The sequence below is a fragment of the Poecile atricapillus genome, chromosome 15, assembly GCF_030490865.1.
Source record: "Poecile atricapillus isolate bPoeAtr1 chromosome 15, bPoeAtr1.hap1, whole genome shotgun sequence".
NCBI lineage: Eukaryota > Metazoa > Chordata > Aves > Passeriformes > Paridae > Poecile > Poecile atricapillus.
Window position 1 is genome coordinate 658,414 of NC_081263.1, and position 24,182 is coordinate 682,595.

General features: G+C 53.3%; 1 protein-coding gene across 2 annotated transcripts in view; it reads right to left on the reverse strand.

The window, feature by feature from the left end:
• Positions 1–207: 207 nt before the first annotated feature.
• B4GALT5 (beta-1,4-galactosyltransferase 5) overlaps positions 208–24,182 on the reverse strand; it is a 35,942-nt gene continuing 11,967 nt past the window's right edge. Inside the window, exons 2-10 of one of the 2 annotated variants that reach the window (XM_058850331.1) lie at positions 12,485–12,579; positions 10,816–10,950; positions 8,267–8,380; positions 7,385–7,509; positions 6,777–6,893; positions 5,873–6,060; positions 5,525–5,647; positions 4,975–5,076; positions 208–3,189 (exon numbers count right to left, since the gene is read on the reverse strand). In XM_058850331.1, coding sequence (XP_058706314.1) covers positions 3,042–3,189; positions 4,975–5,076; positions 5,525–5,647; positions 5,873–6,060; positions 6,777–6,893; positions 7,385–7,509; positions 8,267–8,380; positions 10,816–10,933 — 1,035 coding nt within the window. In that variant the 5' untranslated portion in view covers positions 10,934–10,950; positions 12,485–12,579 and the 3' untranslated portion in view covers positions 208–3,041. The remainder of the gene's footprint in view (positions 3,190–4,974; positions 5,077–5,524; positions 5,648–5,872; positions 6,061–6,776; positions 6,894–7,384; positions 7,510–8,266; positions 8,381–10,815; positions 10,951–12,484; positions 12,580–24,182) is intronic. The other variant, XM_058850330.1, reaches the window with a different exon arrangement.

Sequence of the window (24,182 nt, forward strand, 5' to 3'; positions counted from 1 at the left end):
ATCCACATCTCACACTCTATTTCTGGCCAGTCCTAATGAGAAATTTCTAACCAGCTTTTAGCACCCAGGGCTCACCCTTACTGACTCGAACTCTCATAGGCACTTAACCTCTCTGGGCTTACCAATCTCACCTCCTACTAAAAAAGCACACCCCAGCCTCCTGTAAAAATAAAAAATAAAAAATTAAAAAAAGCACTGCAATCTCTGTTCTTGGATATGTATTTTTTACTGAAAAAATCATTCATAAATTAACAAATACAAAAATGTACAAACACATGGGTAAATAAATGTAATGACACAAAGGATTGCTTTGCTGAGAAGTGTGTGTGTGTGTTGTAAAACACTAATCTTCAGTGCAAAAACGTCCCCCTGGCACCTCTTAAAAACATAACAGTAAGCTCAAAAGCCATGATGATGGAAAGCTGCTTGCGAGTTTAAAGCCACTTCTGATGGTGAGGGGCCCGAAGTGCGCGGCCACTGCTCAGACGGTTCCTCCCTTAGAGAAGCAGAGCTTTACAGAGAATTAACTGTCAATAAATAGTTTTGCAAATAAAACCCACATGGCTCATTTTAAAAAAATAAATCAGCATCGCACGGGACCTGCCCTCCAGCAGGGCTGACGGACGGCGCTGACGTGGAAGGGGCAAACGAGTGGCCTTGTGGAACTTCAGCTGCCAGAATATGTACAAGTCCTCCTTAATACAGGAATTTTTACACCATAACAGCACATGCGCTTGACAGTATGTTTTTAACAGTTACATTTACTATACAGTATTTGACATAGCTGATAAGATTAACAGTGCACATTTTCAGATAATCCACATTTTAAAAAGGGAAAATAAACTCAACATGGTTAGAACGAAGGATGGGATGCTGCTGGGGATGGACCCTTCTGTGCCAACCGCAGAGTGCAGTTCTGAGCAGAGGTAACGGCTTCTGTTCCACACCAGGTGCGACGGGTGGCAGGGACATGGAAGGCTGAGGATCCCAACGAAGGTAGTCCAACACCTACTCACACACACATGCATGATTCTGGGGTAGTGAACTTGGACTAGTTGAAATACATTCTTTGTTTGAAGCACCATTAAACAAAGACAGGTTTCTAGCAAGGTCTCAAGATGAAAGAAAAGAGGGGCAGGGCAACGCGGGTTCAGCACCCGGAAAGGGTCACGTGAATTACAGATCAAGATTCTGAAGCAAAAGTCTTTATTGCTGTATGTGCCAGGAAAAGCAAATCCTCACCTCTGCCTATAAATAACCAGGCTGAATCCCCTCGGGAAGCAAGTTTAAAGCACATGTAAGTTCAGAGACTTTAAAACTTAGTTACAAACTCATCAGCGCTTTTCAAGGGCAGGCTCGCTGTCCTCTCATGCCGGCCGATAAGATCCACACAAAACTTGTGTTTTCTAAACTAACGTTTTCTGGATACAGGTTAGGAATGCCCTGGGCAGTCACACCCACCACAGATGCGTATGGGGATCATACGTCCACGGAACTGAGAAAACAATGTAAACCATGAGAAGGTCAGGAAACCAAAGGCAAACAATGCAATGAAAAGAGTTAAAGTCTTTTGGAGGTCAAGTACCCGCCCTTGTTGTGTGGAAATACAAACTAAAACCAACACCCAATGTATTTACTTTTAAGTCAGAGAGGTCCAGTGAAAGAGGTGGTGTCAGTGCTGTGTAAGGGCTGGACTGTGTCCATGGGGACAGACCCCAAAGTCCAGCCTGCCCACGGTGGCTGTGAAGAAAAGAGGGATGACACTGGATGGCTGCATGGGCTGTCAGACCAAGCTCTGGCTCCCAGTCCCCATATTTTCATGTGTCCTTCATGTCTCTCACTGAGCTGTGACCCCGTCCCACTGGCTGTGCCCATGCCAGTGCTGCCAGGTACCGAGAGAGACAGCGCAGGCACTGCCTGGCCCTGACAGCACTCTGTGATTTACATGATAAATACACACCAAACCAACCTCCCAAACCATTCCAGCACGTTCCAGAGTGAGGGCAAGCACTGCTGTCCGGGGAGGGCTCCTGTGGGAACAGTGGCTCCATCCCAGCCCGGGGGCTGTGCTCCCCCAGCCTCGCCAAGAGCGCTGCTGGGCTCACCCTGCGTCAGTGGGACACAGAGCAACAGCCATGGGACTGCATTCCTTATGGCTTTTGGACTCATTTGCACATCATGTTGCAAAAGTGACAGAAAAGGAAGTATTTTTTAATAAATATTCCCATTTCCTCACCCTCCCTGGAACAAGCCAGCCCTGCGGTTTCTGGAATGAGTGATGACCCGGCTGTATTTCTCACCCTCTGCACTGGAAGGTTCTGGGCCCTGGCCCACAAATATTTCTGCATATGCCCAGCTGGAATCATGCAAGCAGTCTCACGGGCTTAAAAGGGAACACCTTGCACAAGTACAGTGATGCTCACACAAGTGTTGACAGAACTCAGGACTAAAATGAGTGACCGTATGTAAACCTCTCGCTTGGACTTGAGCCATAGGAGAAAAATAAAAAGGGGCAATTTACACAGCATATTTACACTTACACTTCTTTAAGAAGCGATTCTGTTGTATATACTTCAAGCAGGTCATTTAAAAAACTGCACAGACATAGAAGAACGGCATCAGAAGTCGTTTGATCTCCCACCAGGGCAGTTCCCAACCAAACTGCTCCTGACGTTCTCCGTCAAGAAGCCAGAGTCCCTCAGCTGAGCCGCTTCCCGCAGGAGAAAGCGCATCCAAGGAGAGTCCCAGTGCCAGAGATTGCTGGAGGAGGAATGTGGAGATGAGAGCAGCAGGTTGAACTGTTGTCCTGAAACCCAGAAAGCAAGTGGCAGAAAAAATAAAGAGACTGCTGAGCTCGCTGCCCGGGTATCGGGCTGGATTGCTACAGCTAGGGCAATTTGTGCGTGCACTTTCAGCCTCATTCTCCAAAATACTGTGATCCTTCATTAGACAAAGTGTTGCTTGTCCTCAATAACCCTTGGAAGAGAAAGTCTAGCGTGGTGCTTTCTTGGTGAAGGGCAGAGCAAAGTTATTTTCTCCTCTTAATATTCGGTCACCAGAGCCAGCTCTGGTGTCAGGTTAACAGTGATGTTCTTATACAAGGCGTCATATGTGACGTTTGGAAAGTAGTTCAAGTTATTGAGGCCGTCCAGGGCTTGCCTTTCTTTTGACTTCCTCAGCAAGGCGTACCTGTGCAACGAGAACCAGAGGCCAGAGTCACTTCCACGAATCTCACAGCACCCACAAACTCCTCCCAAGGCTCCTAGAACACCTTTCAAAGAGCCAGGCCCAGGAGCAGCTACAAAACAATGCTTTTCTGAGCCCTTCAGAAAGGCAGGCACCACATTTAAATACTCTGTGTTAGTAAATACCAGAAATTTCCAGAAAAGTCCATCTCTTGATGAAGGGCAAAGTGCTCGCTGTGCCAGCAGCAAACATTCAGCTGCCAAAACAACCTGTGGCACCTGCAGGTCCCATTCCCTTGGGGCTCCTGCCAAGCCCACCATCCACACCATCCCAGAGGGACCCAGCTGAGAGGTGCTGGGGTCCTTGCCACTTCTATGAAACCAGACATGAGCAAAACCAGAAATAAATGGCTTTAGTCTGAGGGATGGGGGCGAGGAAGTGAAACTAGCAGAATGGCGGTATGGGGAAGGAAACTGCAGCTGGTGCATAAAAACAGCCTCAAGCACATTTAGAGGCAGCATGAGGAGATAGAAGGAGGAGGGCTGGGAGGAGAAAATAGACAGAAGCGTCTCAGCAGGACAGTGACTCTCTTCAGCACAGTGCTGGGGGCCTGGAGGCACCAGGGCGAGTGGGAGCTGGGCTAAGCCCTGGGGACAGAGAAGGGACCAGGGAAGGGTTGTGCCATAAGGCAGGGGAAGGTGCTGGCTGAGAACAAAGAGGGAGCCCAGCCCCATTTCATTATCAGCCTGCCATGCTTCAAGGGTTTGACTACATACGTTTTTTTTAAACCAAAAGCAACTTCTCTTTTTTTCAAGAGTGAAATAAGAGAAGCATCTCTGACTGACTGCATTCTGTCCAACAGAGGAATGAAAAGTAGGGCTAAAGATGGAAACACCCCCAAAAACGAGTCCTCTACAAAGAAAAGGCCAGCAGATAGCTCAAATCTCTGCAGCAGCAGCAGCCTAAAGCCCCCTGCAGAACAGAGCTTGCACTCCTTGTCCAGCAGCTGCTCAGCTACAAGTGTTAATTCCTGAAGTTGTTTGTGAAAGTTTTATTTATCTGGTTTTCTGTTGCTGTTTTCAGAAGACTCAAATTCCACTGTGGTCTTCAGGCAAAGGCAATCAGTCAACCCTTGTACGCTTGAAACAGCCCTGGCTCTGGGACAAAGGGGTTGGAGCCCTCCTGGAGAGCTCCGGGGAGAATTTGTCTTCTTGAGAAAAATGCTCACAGTGCTTGTCCTCCTTTGGTCCAGGGGCAGTTGCCACTCCTGCTGGATGTCTGCAGCCTCACAAGAGAGCAAACCCTGAGTTCAGGGCTCTGTACACCCACCCCAGCTTGGGGCCAAGAAGCAGAATCAAGAATGGAGAGGGTGCTGCTGGCAGGGACACCTGATGCTTCAGCAGCCACACCGCAGGACAGCCCCTGCTCTGTGCTCTCTGCAGGCTGAGCAATGCCTTCTTCAGCACTGAGCTCAGGCTCTTCAGAAACATTAAAGCTTCTCTGACAGCTGGCAACAGCCACCCCTCTGGAGATCAAGGACAGACCCTCAGCCTGTCAATCCCCTCTTTTGGATGGCATCCAAGCAGCCACAAGGACCCTTCACTGCAGGGATGTGGGGTACCAAAGAGAGGGATGGAGGAATCCTGGCAACGCTCTGCCTCCATCTCCCTGCAGCTGGTTTCCTTCAAGGGTTCAGGCTATCACTGCCCTCAAACAGCTGCAGGGAACCTCCTACATGGTACAGGCTCTTTGTGAAAGGCTTTAGGATTCTTTAAAAAATTTACTTGCCTTCCTAGGAACTGCACTTCTCCCCGATGATGGTGGGGAATTGATTTGTATTTCCCTGTGTCTCCTTCTGGTCGAGTCACCGAGTAGCCTGCGTACTGTACTCTGCATTAGAAAAGGGAGAAATAAAATAAACAAAAAATAACCCCCCGTTGTGTTTGCTGTGCTGGCAGTGCTTCCAGGGCTGCAGTCAGAGCTCCCGGGGCTCTGGCCGTGGCTCGGCCTTCCCACCCACAGAGAAGCCACAAAAGGCTCCCGCTGCCGCCCGGGCTCGGGGCACGTCACAGAGCACTCGGCACCTCGGAGCCCCGCTCAGCCATGCGTGTGGGACACTGCACGGAGCCAACAGCTCCCCAGCCAGCACTGCTCTGCTTCCCATGCACTGCCTGAGCAGGCTGGAGCAGCCCCAGCCCCACGGAGCCGGCGCAGCGGGGCTGGCTCGTCCCCAGCCCAGGGCAGGCAGGCACAGCCAGCCCGTGGTGACGATTGTCCCCTCTGAGCGCGAGCCAGGCTCAGCTCACAGAACCAGCACCGGGGCCCAGGGAGCCTGTACCTGTTCCAGAGGTCGTCATCCTCGCCACCCCAGCCCCAGAAGGCGTTGGGGAACCCGTTGATCTTCTGGAACTGCTCGACAGTCAGGCCACTCACCCCGCCGAAGAACTCGTTGTACGGGAGCCTGAGCAGGAGAGAAGGGTCAGGGCAAAGCCCACTGGCTCCCCCACCTGCCATGGGAAAGCCCAAGCCTTGAGGATGGCTCTCTGCCATTCCCTCCCGTGCTCCCTTTGCACAAAACCTCAGAAAAAACCCTGATTCATTCTGTGCCTTAAAAATAAATAAATGAATTAAATCTAACACTGGCTCCTTAGCAGTTATGGTAGCAGGGAGGAAGAACTGTGCTTACAGGTACATGTACTTATCCAGCTTGGCTGCAAAGTGCCTCGGCATCTGTCCACACCCATAATAGTTACGGTCATTCTCTGGTATGTGGTCCACATCGTGGAAGATGAGGCAGTCCCAGTCCAAGTCCTTCATTGCTTCCCGAAAGCCAACGTTGAAGAGCATGGCACGGTTGAAGGGTTGGTTTCCAGCCTAGCAGGGAGAAAGTTCCTTCTCAAGAGGAGTCCCTGCAGTTGTTGCTGTGTGTGTGTGTTCTCAGCCTGTCTAGGAAGCTGCAGAGGGAAAGCAGCTCCCATGCTGGCACCATGAAAGCAGCAATGTATTGCAGCAGACTAGTGAGATCCACCAACACTGAAATAACCATTTCACAGTACAGGAGCAAAAACAAAGATGCTGAATACTCAGACACTTAAAGAGAAAACCCAATTTTGATCAATCTTCATAAGCTAGAGCTAAATATGGAGGCACATTTTCTAGATGGATGAAGCCAAACAGCTTAAGTGGGAGATCCATGTACACATCAAATGAGAGTTGTGTTCTACATGAAATGCATAACTCTGGTCAGGCCACTCCTGTGCCGAGGGGATGCTGCTGGAACTGGTGCAGGGATATACAAAAAAACTGCAGCACTGTCTGAACTGCAAGTACCTGCTCCAAAGCTTTCTTTGAAATGTAACTCCCACAGAACATAATTTAAAAAATAAAACACCACCACAAATCCCCAAATTTCTATTTTTCATATAAAACCAGCAATTTCTGGGCACATCTCTTAGCCATGCCACTTTTAGACAGAACGGGACAACTTCCACACTGCAACATGACCCCTACACCTGGCACATCCAAGAGATGTGAGCTGGCAGGGACTCTGCAGGGACAGAGCTGTACCTGAGCTGCCCGCGCTCACTCACCTGCTCCACAACGTAAAAGGCGAACTGTAAACGTTGCCGCTGCAGCATGGGGATGAGGTGTCTGAAGAGGACGGGGAGGTGCTCGTATCGATTGCGGAATGGGATCAGGATGGCCACCTGACGAGGAGAGGACACGGCTCTCACTGCACCGCACACGCTGCCGACCCCGGGCTGGAGCAGGACTGGCTGGTGCAGGGTCATAGGGCAGGAGCAGCACTAAAAAAGGTGCCTTAGCTCTCCCATGTAGAGCAGCCTGAAACCCTTCCAACTCCCAAAACATGGATTTCCTATTAGCTTTTTGAATTCCTGTCGCTTTTTGAAGAATTGTTGCTTTGGAAAAATTCAATGTCACCTCGAGTGGGAGAGCTGCAGTGCCCCCTCATCATCTCTGCCCAGCACTGGGGACTCTAAAGCAGCCCTTGAGTTCACTGTTCCTTCCCTGGGCACTGCATTCCCACACTTCAGAGCTTCTGACATCAGTGCTCTGAAGATGCAGCACAGCAGAGATTAGCATTAATTAACGCTGCCATTAGCATCTTCCTGCTGCCCACCCGGGACTCCCCGTCCCCCAGCCGAGCAGGACAGGGGGCTGCCCAGCTCCCAGTTACCTTCCAGCGAGGCAGGCAGTCACTCGGCTTCCAGTGCCCTCCCAGCTTGATGGAAGGGTCTTTAGAGAAGAACTGGTGGATATCCTCCATGGTGATCTCGCTCATATTTACATCAATGGGGCCCTCTGCAGAGTGGGAGAAGCAGCAGGGGCTGAGGAACTGCTGTGGTCCTGGGGCAGCACTTTTGGCTTTTGTCCTCCATCCCCAGCACTCAACTTCTCCAGCCCCAGCAAAAGCAATCAGGAAATGCTGCTGATGCAACAGCTGGGTCTCCTCAGCCTTTGTGGCTGCTACTGGATGCACTCTCCATGAGAGCCCCACGCCAGCCAGGGCACCCCTCTACTCCTCCCTGCGTGTTTCCAGCAGATTAAACCCCCCACCTCTGCAGAGAGCATTCCCCCCTTTGGAAACACGTGCCCTCCAATGCCAGTTTTCCCCCTGAGGATAGCTCTGGTGGAAGCATTTTGCCCAGCTGCAGCTCCCCTGGGGTGCAGCCCATCTCCCACAGCAGCCCCGGCACAGCTCGGTCTGGCAGCACTGCCGAGGCACAAGAGAGCCACCCCGCCTCGCTGCCCCTGGAAAAGGGCTGGCAGAGTCTTTTCACCGGCTCCCAGCACACAATCCCTCTTTTGTTTGTGTTTGCCAAGCAATGGGCTCCTACTTCAGCAGGGAGACATGCCTCTGACACAGCAGGGATTAATTCCTGAGGGTGGGTAAACAATGATTTCCCAGGAGGGAGCTGGGCTCTGAACAGCGCTGCCATTCATCCCTAGGTGCCTGGCAGGGAAAGGTGCCATGGTGGTGAGACTGGGAATGCCACTGTGTGCCCTCCAAAGCCATGGGGAGCAGGAGAGGGGCACAGGGCAGCGGGATGCTACTCACTCATAGAAGGGAGCCTCTCAGGACAGGTATTGTTGGGGAAGTAGGTAAAGTCTTCAGGAAGAAACGTTGTGGCTTGCAGGAAGGTGTCATTGTGGCTCAGATCAAGAGGATAATCTGGGGAATAAAAAAAGAAAAAAAATAAAGAGAAGTTTTCACCTGAGCTATAGGTCTGTTATTTCCAGCCACCTGCTCATGCCGCTGTGAGCAGACTCCAAAGTCAGCAGAGGATGTCCCCAGCAGCACAGCTGTGTCCCCAGTGGAACATGCTCTGGTCTTGCAAGCCAGCAGGGTGCTCATCCCAGCAGCCTTAGCACCACATCAAAGAAATCTTTGCATTTTCTGCCCAAAGGGGGAATTTTGAGCCTCACCTTTAAGTGTCACAAAGCAGCACGTGACTCTTGAAAGGAAAAGCTACCAGTGCCTTGTCCCTAAAGGACCCTGGCACAGCAGGAAGGGATGTGCTCCTCCAGCAGGTCCTTTCCCACCAGGAGAGAGAGAAATCCCCAGGCAGGTCTCAGTGCCAGCTAGGACTGTCAGTGCAGGGTGCTGTGTAGGATTCCTGCCTGGAATCCTCCCCGTAGGATCAATAAAAACTATCACATTACACACAGACTTCCCTCTGCTTTGTGCCCTGAGAGCAGAGGAGCCCCCGTGCTGCAGCAGCTCTCTGCAGCCTCCCTGTTCCCCACATCCCCGACCCTCCTGGGCAGTGCCCCCCAGCCCGCTGCACCCCAAGATGTTCTGAGGAGGTTTTCCACTGGAACAAGTCATTTGTTGTGCTAGTACAGAACATCATGTCAGTAACATTGTTTATTCGCTCAAGTAAACAGTATCCAAACTATCTCAAAACTCAAGATGGGCTGTACACAGAACCTGAGGGCTTTTCCAGTAGGATAGATGTTATTCTGGGTGCTTGCTGCTGTTCCAAATTTCCATAACCAATTTTCCCTGTAAACTCCCCTAGCAGAGCACACCCACAGTGCTCAGCCCAGGTCACAGCCCACACTGGAGCTCAACTGCTCTGTCTGGCACCAAGGGCTGCCTTTCCTGCTGGGTTTCCTCTGGCAGCTGTCACACAGTGGCTGGGGACAGGGCACTCCTCAGGCAGTGACACCCACCCAGCTCCCAGATTCAGTCAGGGGGAAGGGGCTCACCCCAGTGTTAACACAGCCCTGGTGGCCACAGCACCAAGCACCACCACCCATCCTGCCTGCCAGGGAAGGTCGCCCAAGGACGGTGCACAGTGCTTGTATGTGCTGAAACTGTCCTCGTGGCTGGAGCTCTGGGGAGGGATGGGTGTCCTCACGTGCCTGCACAGTTGGGACTGGTATGAGGTTCAAGCAAAGCCCAATACTGCAGCAGCAGCACTGGTATTGCCAGCACTGGGGTCACCAGTTCCCTGCTGCAGGAGGACACGGGTTTTGGATCACTCAAAGCCCCCTGGGCCAGAGCCTCCGCAGGATGAGGGCTCTCACCACCACAAGCAGCAGCAATGGAACACCTAACCCTCCTTCCCACAGGGGATCAGCCACTTCCTCACCCTGGCTCTGCTTTACTTGATGTTTCCAGTCTTAAAAATAGCCCAGGGTGGCTGCCCTGGCTGACAGGGTGCAGCACAGGAGGTGACCCGGGGCGTTCATCTCCTGCCTAAGTCGATAATTGTCCTCCCGTGCCCACCCCAGGCAGGGCACAGCTGAAGCGGTGTCTGGGCAGCAAGGACACAGCTCCTGCTTCATCTGGCCTTGCAAAACCCGCTCAGCCCCCGCTGCTGAACCCTGGTGGGCGAGGAGCTGAGCTCTGCACAGCCCTGCTGCCAACAGCACCTGTGGGGAGGCTGTGGGGACAGCAGGGAAGGGACAGGCTGGGTGGCAGCAGCCCTGCAGCATCACCTCGCTCGCAGCCAGGGCAGCTGTGCCTCACTGCTGCACACCACAGCTCTAACCCCATGTTCCTGTGCAGTGGCTGATGAAGAGGCTGGGAGGGGGAGCCTGCACTCCACTCCCTGCATCCTGCCCAAGTTCAATCTATTATTTGTGGCAGATCTCCAGCCAAGTCATCTCGGTTCATACTTGCATGGCAAGAGTGAAGCTTATGAGCACAGGCTCCTCCACGTGCCCAGAGGCAGGGCTCTGCGCAGGCGCACGCCTGGGAAGGTATTTTTTAAATATGAAACCTGATCCTTACACTGAATTTGAAAGTGTTTACCCTCAGACTGGCTGAAGCTACAAGTTGAATTCCTGGAAAGCAGAGGTTTTCAGCTCAAATCCCATCATTTTGGACCTTTCAAGATTTTGACCCCTTACACAAGTTAGAGGCATTTCAACTTTCTACATGTATAAATAAAGAAATAAATATATTATGTTTTGACAGTATTTCTATATATAGAGGATATTTTTATGTTACATATATATTTTTATATACAAAAAGAAAAGTGGCAAAAAATTAATTAAAGCTTCCACCCTGCATTTACCAGTATAAATTAACTCCTTCAACTTAATTTTCAATGAAAACGGAACCTTTAATCAAAACTACAATTTCTCAAGAAATACCTGAGTCATTCACACTGCTGTTCCTCTTGGCATAGGCACTGCGGACCACCTGCTCGTACACCTGAGCTCCTATAGTTCGCATGTTCTCACGGATCATGATGCCTTGGGCTTGCATCATGAAGAGGTAGGTGTTCACTGCAAGGAAGAAAAAGGAATATTTCCATGAGCATCAGCTTTTGTAGGGAAAAGAAATCAAGGTCTTTTGGAAGCATTCCCAGCCTCCTGCTTGATTTCAGCTCTCTGATGCCAGCAGGATCCCTGGGCTGCACGTGTCGAGGCTGCCTGGCTGGGAAGGGCAGGGAATTGGGCAGTGGAGGCGTGGGGCACGTTTGGAAATCTGTCTGACAAGGGGGATGCACCCAGCCAAACCTGACTGCCAGGCTGTGAGACGGCACTGCAGCTTAACCAACAGCACATTCTGCTGCTTAATTAGGGAGGTTTAATTAGGAAATGTCATTATAACAGGAAACCCAGCTGTGTGCCTGGAGAAGGGCAGTTCCAGGCAGCAGCACTGAGGGCTGGCACTTGCCTGGCAAGGCACCCCAGGAGGCACCACAAAAAGCACCCCACACCCAGCTCTGAGCCCCCAGCATGTCACAGCCTGGGGCAGGCAGCAGCACAAGCCCTGGGCCCCAGGGCAGCCCCCCAGGCACATTTCTTCCCCCTCTCCTCTCCTGCTGACCCCGTGCCCTGGCACATCTCAAGCTGAGCCTGATTAGGTTTCAGTTTAAGCTGACACCCGGCTGGCAGGACCAGGCCCCAAAGCAAACAGCAGCAAGCACAGCCCTGTGTCACCAGCAGCTCCCCTGGGACAGCAGGACAGCCACCCACAGGGACAGCAGGACAGCCACGGTGCACAGCACCCCTCGCCAGCATCACCGTGCCAGCTCTCCTGCTGAAGCTTTAGGCTGAAGAGTGAAGTGGAAGATAAAGTCCTGACATGAAGGTACCAAGAAGGGGCAACCTAGAAGGCCTATTCTGCACTAGATAATAAAAAACCAGGTCAAAAGATGCTCCAGGAGGGATAAAGGGCACCGGGCCAAGGAAACAACAGAGACCCTGCTCAGAGGAGGGCAGTAGCTGATGCAATGTCACCAGGAAACATCCATAGCAGACAGGTCATCTCTACAGCAGGCACATCACAGCCTGAAAGCAGCAGCTACCAGAGCCAGGAAGGTGCAGTCATGGCTGGAGTCACCGGGAGCACAGGCTGGACACGGCACCGCCACCGGAGAGCGGGGGACCCCACACCTGCACCCCATGGGCTGCCCCCCTTCTGCACCCACACACTGAGGCAGCTCCAGAAACGCTGCCCAGACACATTTCCCAATCCCAACTGTATTTTGTTTTCACACGGGAAAGTAAATATTTGAAAGGGGGATGGAGCCCCACGTCATGCCCAGAGCCCAATGCTCCTGCCCGTGCCCAGCCTGTCTCCGAGCCATGGGGAATCAATGGATTTGCAGAAAGAAGGGGATCAACTGCATTAAGTGCTTGGCAACTAAATGTCTCGAAATGCAATTTAAAATGTCCATTTTCAGCCCCTCCCCTCCCATGCAAGTACCTTTGCAGTCAGGCCAGGGATGGCACCTTAAGCCAGCAGTTACAGCAGCAATGAGCAGGAGCTGGCTCAGACAAAGCTGCACCCAAACCCTCTTGGCTCACCCACCTGTTCTGGGGCCAGCTCTGGAACCAGAGTGACCGCCAGGTCAGCTGGTGACAGCTACAGCTTAAACTCTGGTGCAGTTTCCAGGCAAGGCACCCCTGTTGCAATGATCATGAGAGGTATCGAGTGCTGCTCCTCCTCAGAAAGACAGGGAATTTGCTCTAACAGATGCCCAGGGATAGGGCCCAAGGAAAAGCTGGCATTTTGATACAGCACCACAGGCCAGAGACTGAAGTAGCTGAAATTCCCAATGCAAAGCCTTTACATCCAAAACCTTCCTAAGTTCACAATTGTCAGCTCAGAGTTCAGCACGAAACAGCATCGCCTCCCAGCACCAGCAGTGCAGCCCCAGCATCCCCTCCCAGCACAGCCCAGCTTTGCCAGCATTTTTGGAAATGGGAGTTCCTGCAGGAGCTGGCAGGAAGGGGCTGTTCGGGGTTAGCAGTGCACAGCAAGCGATGCAGTCGGAGCCCTGGGGAGCAGGGCAGGATGCACAGGGCAGCCCCAGCCCAGCCTGCCCACGCAGCTCTCCCAGGTGAGCAGGAGCTTTTCCTTCAGCTGATCAGCCCAGTCACAGCCCTGCCTCGGCTGGGACAGGTGAAGGGTTGGTGCTTGAGGCACCCCAGCCCCAGGGCCAGGTCCTGCCCCAGTGCCAGCCCCACCACGCTGCTGGCACAAGGCTCTGCACACCCAGCCAGGGAACAGCATCCTGCAGAGCCAGGCCAGCCTGGCAGGGCACAACCTCAGCACAGCAAACACAGCCCAGCAGCCCTCCCAAAACCACAGAACCTCCTCAAGAGCCAGGCACAGCTGCCCTGCTCTGCACAGCGCAATGGGGGGCTGAGGCCGCTCAGCTGAGCTGCTGTGGGGCCCAGGCTGCTGCTCAGGAAGGGGCAGAGAGTCTTCACCTTCCAGCACACACGGAGCTGGGTCAGCGCTGAAAAACAACGCGCTGATGCTGATCAAGTAATTTCAGTTTCTACTTCATTATGCTTCGACTTGCTGGGTAAAGCAGATCCAGGTTTGGTGAAGCATGAAAGAACAGGAGAGACAAATCAGCATCCAATCCCCGGTTAATGTGAGGAAGAGGGAGGTTTGTCGGGCGCAGTGAAAGCGCCGTTTGTTCCCCTCCACGGCGGCAGACGGAGCAGGGCCTCGCCACAGCCACATGACAGCTCGCTGCTCGGAGCCACAGCAGGAATCCTGAGCACACTGTCACAGCAGCCACCATCCCAGGGGAGCACGGGCTGCAACAACACCAGCTTTGTGTCAGGCAGCAGCTGCCTTTTCACATATTAACCCCTTTAAGCAGATGATTAAGGAGATACCTGGCCAAGGACGGTGTGCCCCCAACACACCAAACACCCAGCATCAATAGCCCCCCACGACAGGGACCAGAGCCCCATCTCCTACCCCCAAAACAAACTGCCTGCATGAGATAAGCCTCACAAACACTGTGTTTATCCAGAACATGGAATTCATTCAGGTCAGAAAATCGGATTTAAAGCACGTTACCGCAAACATTTCACTCCCTGTGCGCACACGGTGCTTAGATCAGCTCCAGGGGCTGCACCAACATTTGGGAATCCCAGTACTGAACTCAAATCTCACTCCTCCTCCATTTACTGCCCTTTTGATGAGCAAATTAGCCATGTTTTAAATTTATTAAGCCTGACCTGGCTGACCCCACCGAGCTCAGGGTCCCTGTACCCAGAAGCGTTTCCCAGAGCCGATCACCCCGAGCATTCCCTGCTGCAGACACAGGCTGGTGGTGGAAGCGTGGTTCAGCCAGAAAGCAATTCTGTGATGTTGTGATACATTGCTAATCTCATCACACAGGATGATCTCGAAAATTACATCGGCCTTCTGCCTCTCTTCCCTTTGAGCATGTGGCACTTCAGAGCACCGGAGTGGTAACAGCGTGGCCACTGCCATGGGCAGCTGGACAAGGACAGGATGGGAGAGGAGTTGTCCCTTTTTCTGTTAATTTCCAGCAAACCCTCACTCCCCACCCAGAAAACAAGCAAAATTTAAGAATCCATTTGCCCAAATAACAGCCTGAAGATTATTCTTGTTGGTTCATTAAAGGACAAGTCAACCCTGCTGTGATTTAAACACACGGAAAACATGACAGCTTGTCACCAGCTGGAACAGAGGCACGAGGCTACACCCCAGGGCATGGCAGCCCTTGGGATGTTGCACCCTAACCTCTCTGCCCACAAGAAAACTGGGAGAGCTAGTGCTCACTCAAGCCAGGAGTGGATGCAACAACTTCAGCCAGGGAAGTAAAGTCCAATTACATAAATGAGCACTGAAGTCTTCCTGTAATAATTTCTCTGTTAGTATTTTCGGAGCACTTCTAATCAAGAAACAGCTGACTCTCTCATGGAAAATTAGTTTCATTGTGATGATACATACTAGAAGAGGCAACAGGGTAATTTGCAGCTTGGGAGCTGATTGAAAGGGGACTGACTGATCTGTGCCAGCCACTGACACAGGACAGGGACAGACCTGACACACCTCACTGCTGACCCTGACACGCTCCCCTCACCCTGTGCAGCAGGGGGACAGCGGGGTACCCCGAGCTGGGAGAGCCACGGGGCCTGGGGGCAGGCAGAGGGGCCGAGGGGGGAGAGCCATGGGGCCTGGGGGCAGGCAGAGGGGCCGAGGGGCTCAGAGCAGCCCCGCACGCCTGCAGCGGTGTCAGCGCCCAGCACGGCAGTCAGCCTTTCCTCAGGAAGGAGCCTGTCTTCCTCTGCTTTGAGATTCAGGGCTTTGTGTCACATTCAGCATTTTCCCCATTCATTAGCCCACTCGTGCTGCAGAAGCACAGAGGGTCTGTTTGAGCTCATCATGGTCTCACTGCTTCGTGCAGCCTTCTCCTGCCAGCACCTGGAGCCCCCTCAACCAGCAGAGCCACAAAGCAACGACCACCACAGAAACTCCTGCTGAGCGCTCTACCAGCTGCCTGGAGTGGGCACAAGGTGCCCAGCAGAGCTGCTGGGACACCTCACATGGCAGATGCAGGGTCCTGGAAGGGGAAGGGTCCCTCAGGCAGCACGGTGGGTGCTCAGGTCACCCTGCCAGGGCTGCGGACGCCTCCCGCAGGGCCCAGAGACAGTGAAACCAGCAGAGTCATGGCTACATTAAGCCTTTTGCTAAGCTCTCCCCACAGATCCCCAGCATCAATCCAGCTCCTTTAGCATTAGCAATACAAAGGGGTTTAATCAAGCTAAGCCTCTAAGGCACTGATAGACAGTTACGATAGTCTTAACTCATAAATAACCCAGCCAGGAAAAGTAGCAGCATCCCAGCGTTAATACACCATGAGACCTCTGTCTCTATTAGCTTTCCAGTGGCACTGTATTCCCCAGACATGCTGAGTGCCAGAACAATTAAATAAGAGGTTCCTATTAGTTTTAGAGAATTTAATATTAATGCCATCACTGTTACTTAGCCCTTTGCCTCTAAATAGCACAGGAAGGAATAATCTGATACATTAAATGGTCTAAGAATTAACAGTGCAGCAGCAGCACTGAGCTGGTAATTACAAACCACTTGTCCCCAAAATTGGCAAGTTGGCAGCTTGCACGTGCACACAGCAAGCAGGAAGATGGGAGGCTAAAGTGACACTCAGTCAAAACCTGAATATGGGAAATTCATATCTGAACTGTCTTACAGAAAAATGACCCTGGGGAAGCCTCAGCAAGGGGAGGAAAATCCGTATTATTCTGGGACCCTGAATTTTTCACATACACATTTAAGGTGGCAACTTCCATTTGCACTCCCACAGCTGCCTGCAGCAAGGTGCTTGTGCCACTCGCTCTGAAAAGCTCTGCACTGGCTTCAGGACACCCAGCAAGAGGAGCACAGCGTGCTCTGCCACAGGGAAAACTCAGAAGGGCAAGGGAGCCCACAAAACATCTACAGCTCCAAAGCACCCACAGAAGGAGCTCTGCAGCTCAGCAGCAGGCAAGGCTGGTGGTGGGACCCAGCCCCAGGTCACCCAGGTGACAGGGCCACGGGGGTGACAGGGCCACGGCGGTGACAGGGCCACGGCGGTGACAGGGCCACGGCGGTGACAGGGCCACGGCGGTGACAGGGCCACAGGAGTGACAGGGCCACAGGAGTGACAGGGCCACGGCGGTGACAGGGCCACGGGGGTGACAGGGCCACGGCGGTGACAGGGCCACGGCGGTGACAGGGCCATGGGGGTGACAGGGCCACGGCGGTGACCCAGCCCCAGGCAGGGGGGACAGGCAGGAGCACACAGGTTATCTGTGCACCTGGAAAATCGCACTGGGCTTTGCAAACCCCAAGAGCAATCCAGGGCTCTGTGAGGAAGGGCACAGTGACACGCACAGGCTGCAGCACAGAGCACAACAAGCACTTGCCCAAGTTAAAGATTACCCTTCCTCGAGAGATTTGCACTCTGCTATGTCAAATGCCATTCAGGAGATGCGAGTGCACATGAGCACGTGTCCTGGTTATTCTCCATCCCTCACCTCCATCCAGGCTGCTCTCCCCATCCCGCTCCCTGCCCCAGGAGCTGCCCAGGAGGAGCAGAGAGCGCTGGCAGCAGATTCCCAGAGCACAAACCCACACGAAATGAGCAATCAAAGGCTCTTCTGCAGGCACTGACACCGACACCGAGCCAACCTCGGGGCTGGCAGCACCGGCTGCTGCTACCACAGCAAACATTTGTGCTTCCAAACACTTAGAGCTCAGCGTTTGCTCCTTCGCTTCATTAGGAGACAAAGGGGTGGGAATTCCTGCATCCTGGACACCCTCTGAAGGCGTCAGGAATCCCAGTGCCTAAGCCCAGCGCTCTTGTAGGATCAGGATGAACAAACAGAGGGAGAGCTTTCGTTGAAAAAAGTAATAAATAAGAATTAAGTGAATGTTTGGGCAAGCGAGGGAGAGGAAAAACAGGCAGATCCTCCACAGTGCTGTCCCTGAAGTGGGAGGGCAGGGAAGGGCATGGACAGCTCAGGACAGCTCCTCATCCCCTGGGCCATGGGAACTGAAACAGCTGTGGGAGACAAAGAAAATCCTCTACTGCAGGCAGGCCCTGCCACCAACCTGAGCATCCTGCTCAAACAGGCAGTGACAGGACATGGGGGACAGCGGGGACATGTGGAGTGCTGCTGCCCAGGAAATGCAGACAGCAGGGAGTTTCACCAGTGCTGTCCTTCACCAGCTGGAAGCAATCTAGAATACAGTCAGGCCACAGCAGAGAACAGGAGACAGGTGGGATTTGGATTCTGTATTCATCAAACACCAGTTAAATAGATTTTGAAAACATTGATTTGTTAGTCTTCCAAATTAGGAGATTATACCCATTGGAGAATACCCACTGGAAATTGCTAAAAACCAGCTTAAGAGTAATGGATCTACTGACTCAGTTCACACACTGCAGACTGCACTGTCTGGAGTTTGAACACCCTGACTTTGATGGAGAAAAAGAGAACAGGTTCTGTTGTTTTGGCTATTCCCCCCCCAAAAAACCAAAGACCTGATTCTTCAAGCATGTTTTACAAGTTCAGCGTGGCTGAACAAAAAGGGCTATCACATGTACAGCCTCATGTCTGCTCAAGGGAGCTGCTCCAAGGGCGGGTCCGAGAGGCTGTTCCAGGTCAGTGCTTTGCCTGTCACACCAGGCTGGACCTGTGAGGAGCCCTCCTGCCCAGCATCCCCTCTCCCCAGGACATCTCCTGCTGCATGCACAGCTCCAGCACGCCCCAGCACCTCAAACAGCCAGCATGGGGAAAGCCCAGCTCCCAGCCGAGCTCGCCCACGATGCCCAGGAGAGCTGCAGGGGCAGGAATGGCAGGAGCTGGGGCAGGGATCTGGGCAGGGATCCTCACCTCGTGCAGGGCTGCCCTGTGCCCAGCCTGTCGCTGCCTCTGGCCTCTGCAGGGCAGGTGGGGACCCCAGCAGCCGGCAGGGAGGGCACGGCAGGGGCAGAGAGCCACCAGGCTCACCCTGGGCACACCAGGACTGCCCTGCTCAGCAGGAGCTGTGGCCTCTCACCCGACCCGACCCTGCTGTTTCCACTCCCACGGGGGCTAAAAGGCCCAGAGCCAGGCCCAGCTCTGCAGTGTCATGGCCAGTGCTTGCCAGTGGCAATAAAGCATCCCGAGCAGCCTCAGCCCTGACACTACAAAGGCTGCTTCCCACCATGGAGACCGAGGAGAGAGCCCTCGGTAGCAACACCCCAAGATTGTCCCTGTTGTGGTTTCTCTTCTGGACATTGCCAGGTCCTGGGAAAGCAGCCATCCCAGCAGCCACAGCCCCACCTCCACACTATGCATCTTCCTGGCTCGTCAGCCCTTTCAACTCCTAAAAAATTCTCCAAGCTGGAATTCTTCAATCACGTGGCATGACTGTTGTCTGAGATTTTCAAAGGCAGCAGCTCAGAGCTCCCTGCCAAGGGTACTCTCACCATGCAGTGCCATTTAAGACCCACAGCAGCTTGGCCTCCACAGTCAGATTACAGAGTTGTTCTTGTCTGCAATAATTAAAGGCAACACTGTGAATGGCCTCTCCAGCTGCTGTGTTTTATTAGAAACAAAAAAGCTATCAGAGAGAGGGTGCAACTTTGAACTTCCAACACACAGACCATTACCTATGGGATTTTGTAAGAACTCTGACGTCCTAAGACATTTATTAGCTTTGTTGTGAGCTATGCAACCTTGGAATACACAACATTTTTATGATTTTCTTCTGCCTGACAAGCAAACTGGCAATACAGCTGCTGTAAATAAATAAACTGATTCCATTATCAATGTAGGGAATGACTCCACTGGAAAGAACTCATCCCTCTATCTATGAACTTATTTAACACCTAAGAGACCGTCCATCAAATCCCAGCCCGCGTGACGCCTTCCTACGCGTCAGCAGAAAAGCAATGGCATGATGCCATGAATAGGGGAAAAGGAAAAACCCTTCCTTCCATCACCCCACAGCCATCCGTGCCCTTCAGGACCAGACCCTGGGGCTGGGCACACACAGACTGTGCAGGGACAGCTCGTGGCTTGTCCCCAGCACTGCCCTTCTCTCCTGCCTCTGACTCAGCCAACATTCACCAACAGCACGGCCACGCTGGCGCCAGGCACAGGAAAACCCTAAACCTTATCATGGGAAGGGGCAAGAGAATGCCCTGGCAGCAGAGAGCAGGCTGGCACCGCCCTGCACCGCAGCACTGGCTCAGAGCTGTGCCTGAGCACTGCCATGAGGTTACACATTAATCCCAGATAAGCAGCCACAAGGCTATTGAGCCAGCCAGCTCAGCAAGGGATCAGCACTTGCACAGCCCCGAGCTGCAGCCAGGCTTCACGGGACATCAGCCACCAGGGCAGGGCAGCTCACAGCCCCGATTCCCACCCCAGCAGGCTCGGCTGGCTTTGTGCAAACAGGGAACAACCTGAGGCAAGCTCAGCAGAGGCTGGCTGTGATCAGGCCGTGGAGATGGGGCACTGGGCACAAAATATCCTGCCTGTCCCTCTGTGGGCAGGAGCAGCCAGCGCTGCCTCCTCCTGCCCCGGCCACCAGCGCTCACCTGGCTCTGCAATCGCTTGGGCAGGGATGAGCACACACAGGGGCACATGAGTGAACAGCCTTTTCCTCCTTCCTCTCCCACTGAAACACCTCTAAGCGCCTCGCACACAGCAGCAACTCCTGTTTCCTGAAGAGACTTGAGTGTCTGCCAAGTTCTGACCACTCTCTCATTGATACGTGCAGCAGGGCAGAGGGGGGAAAAAATAATAAACTAATCAATTCCAGCCTGTCTGCAGCCAGAAGTCGAGCTCTGCAAACATGGCTGAGACATAGGGCTACCTTGGAAAAACTAAAGCCATGGGGAATGGGAGGCCAGTGCTCCCAGGTGGAACAGCCAGAAGAGCTGAGCAGGCAGGGAGGGCAGGACTCTGGGCCAGGGCAGCCCCAAAGGGCCTCAGGAAGGAGCTGGTTGAGGTTCCCCACATCAGCACCTCCAACTCACCGGGCATGGCACGAGTCCACAGCAATGCAGCAGCCCACCCTCCTCCTCCTCCTCCTCCTCACTGCCAAGGCACCAGCCATTCCCTCCACACTGGATAATGGGATTTTAGAGTACACCAGTTTATCCACTCAAGTTATCCAGGTTGTGCAGGTTGTGTTTGCTTCCCCAAGGTATTACAGCTAAGGCTGTCCTCCCTCACTCGCCCCAGCCCTTGGCAGCCCTAAAAATGCCATCCCAGGATGTTTGGGGATCTGTGACCCCTCCCCATGTGGGAAGGGCAGTGTGGGGAAAAGGGGCAGTGTCGGCACCCCCTGCTCTGTCACCAGCTTTCTGCAGCACAGCAGCAAACCTGACAATGACACTGTTAACAGGCGTTTTTAATTTTTTAATCAGGTGAAAGCAGGGTTAACCTAGAGCAGCCTGGAGCTGGGCAGCCCCTGCCCCTTCCTGCCACAGCTCCCTCCATCTGCTCTGGCCCTGGGGCCCTTCCCAGCCGGGCTCAGAACCACCTGGAGCTGCCCCACGGGGCCAGGCACCAGCAGAGACCCTGCCCACAAACTGAGACCCTCTGGTACAGACAGACACCCAAAGTCAGGCTGATGGGGTGAGTGCACGCTGACAAACCTGCCCAGGCCTCTGAAACACAAAGGGATGCTTGACCAACCCTTGCCTGTAACTCCACATAGGAGTTAGGGCAGGAAGATGCATAATGGGGCTGGGCAGGAAGACTGAGGTCTGACTGCAAACCTTATTTGCAGGTTTGATTAGCAATAAATTAAACATGGAACATTTTACACCTGGCTGTCATACAAGATGCTCTGCCAGCCCCACAGCAGGGCTCAGGCCACATCCAGGAGAGATGGGGCAGCCAACACAAGGGGCCCTTGGCACAGGCAGGATGTGACACAGCCCGTCCCTGCATTTGCTCCAGGGTTATTCCCACTGCAGCAGGCAATGAGGTAAAAATAAGGTCTGAGAGTCAGAGGGGAGAGATGTTTGCAAAGTCCCAGGGAAGGGAAGGAGGAGCAATGCTGTGGGGAGGACCTGCTGCTGCCTGGGAACAGCCTGATCCACCTCAAAGCAGGTATGGACCCATGCCCACACCCATCTCCTCCAGCCAAGCCTTTTGGTTGGGGTATTTTCAGTTCCACAGGCAGTGCCACAGCCACATTCACACAGCAGGAGAGCTGTGACCTGTGTTTGCTGTCCTTGCATCAAACAGCAGCAAGACAGAGGTTGGTTCCTAGAATAAACTTCTCCTTTTAAGAAAAAGAAAAGGTGATTTGAATAACCAGTGTATTTTCAACATCCTGCTCCACTGGACCATCTCACTGCACACAGGTGAGGCGGTCAGACCATGCTCACAGCTCACAGACACGGAGTCAGGGCAGCCCAGAGCACCAACACCTCTCCTGGCAAAAACCCCAGCCCTACAGGAAAGAGACACCACCCACCCTGGACAATGCGCCTGCCCTGCTGCTCCAGGGGGATCCTCAAAAGCACAACAGCTCTTAACTGGAAACTAATTCCAAACTTGCCTCGACAGCTGCCTGTAGGGGCAGTTCTGAGCCCTGGGCTCCTGGGTGCAGCCAAGGCCACAGCAAGGAGCAAGTGCCCCTGGGCTGGCAGCAGGAACGAGCACCCTCTGCTCCTCTGCCAGCAGCACCAAAATCCTGCTGCAAAAATCCTGCAGGACCCAGGGCAACTGCACCAGGACAGGGGAGGAGAGGTCCCTGTGAGCTCCAACGCTGCTGACAGCCACATGTGGGGCTCCCTGTGTGAGCAATAGAGTCTGGGCTCTGCTGCAGGGCCACACCAGCTCACAAGAGTCACAGCTGCTTTCTAGAAGGAGGAAGCCTGACTGCCAAATGCCAGAGCACCTCCCTTAGCTGCCAGCATGAAGCTTTATGTATCAGGAAACAGGGTTTCAAGCTGAAAGTTAGAAAAGGAAGCCTCTTCCCCAAAACCCTCTGTGGTGGTCAATGACTAACAATGTTCTCACACTCCTACCTCCCCATCTCCTCAGACTTCTCCAATCTGGTTTTGCATTTGGTCTCTGCTGCCGTCAGACCTGCCTGCGGAACCTCCGGCTTCTTCGAAAGCACGGCTTGCCACACGGCTCAGGAATATTCCTGCTCAATAGCTGCTCTCCAGGCTGGTATTTCCAAGGGCTTTGATCCATTCCAAATAAGGCAATCAGCTTAGCCCTTGATTAAATACATAGCATAATCCACCTAAATCTTGTTAGCCGAGGAGCAAGTTGCTCGTCTCAGCAGTTGTGGGTGGCACTGTGTGTCACCGCGGGCCCAGGGGGGCTGTGGCACTGCACAGGTGTCCCTCGGGCCATGTCCTGGGCAGGCAGCAGCACTGGGGCAGCTGGTGACCACAGCAAGGCCACTCCAGCAAGCCCCTGTGGGCTGAAGATGCAGAAGTTCATGGGACCCTTTTGCAGAGCTTCCCCTGCAGCGTGCAGAAAACGCGTGCCCCCTCCCCGCTGGCAGCTACAGGGACACTGCCCCCAGGGCAGCGGGCACCCAACAGCCAGAAAAACCCTTTAAAAGGAAAAAAAAATAAATGGAAAAGAGACATCAGTGACCCTGAGCAGGGAGGGGGGTGGGCTGCAGCATGGAAGGAGGGTGTGCTGCTGCTTTGGGGGAATTTCACACCCCAGCAGTTCTCCCTTCCTCGGGAGGAGTGAATCAGGAGCCCAGCACTGCAGAGCCTCAGCAGAACAGGATGAGCTGAGGGGGAAGCACAGCACAAGGGCAGCTGCTGCCCTGCCAGACAGGAGCCTGCCCAGGGGAGATGCAGGAGTGCAGCCAGGGAGATGCAGCCAGACACCAGCCTGACACACACCTGCAGCTGCTCTGGCCAGTTCCCCCAGTGAGAAAGTGGGGAAAAGCAGCACCAGCTCCCTCCTGGTCCCTCTCCACTCCTCTGCTCTCCCCAGAGCACACACCACCGTGGGTGCACATGCTTGCACCGGCCCAACAGCGGGACATGGGGAACGAGGCAGCTTGGGAAGTCTGGCAAAAAGGAAACCCTCCTTCCCCAGGTGAGCCCCATTCCTCCCCTGCACGGCTCTGGGATTGTATTCACAGGGGAGTCTCTCAAAGCCTGCCAGGGCAGAGCACCCAGCAGGGGAAGACCGTGAGGATGTTGTGTCCCCATGCCCCACCAGCAGCCACCCCAAGTTATACTGGGACAGGGGACAGCAGAATCTGCTCCTGAGATCACAGGGGAGGTGTTACTGAAGTCTTTAGAACACAAATCCCCTGACAAGTGCTATTGTTCCCTATCTCCCTCCAGGTTCCAGACATGCAGGGGACACACTGGGCTGAGCACAGCCTGCAGCAGGAGCCCTTCAGATCTCTGTTCCATGCTGCATTAGCAGCTCCAAGGCTTCTGCAGCAGCCAGGCACGTCTCAACAGCTACTGGAAGGATTTTAAGTTAATTTAACCCCATTAACACATTATATGGCTTCTGTCATCCCAACTACCCTAAAAGCCCAGGTATAGATCTCAAAGGGAATGCAGGGACGAAAACAATTATTTAAAAATCAGTAAAGAGGGGAAAAAACAAAAAAAAAAGTCTTGGGTGCAATCCCAAAACACAGTTTTAGACAGTTCAGGAAAAAACTTTACAGGATTTCATACAAAAAAAGAAGGCAGCCAACAGAGGCAGTATCTGTTGTCAGC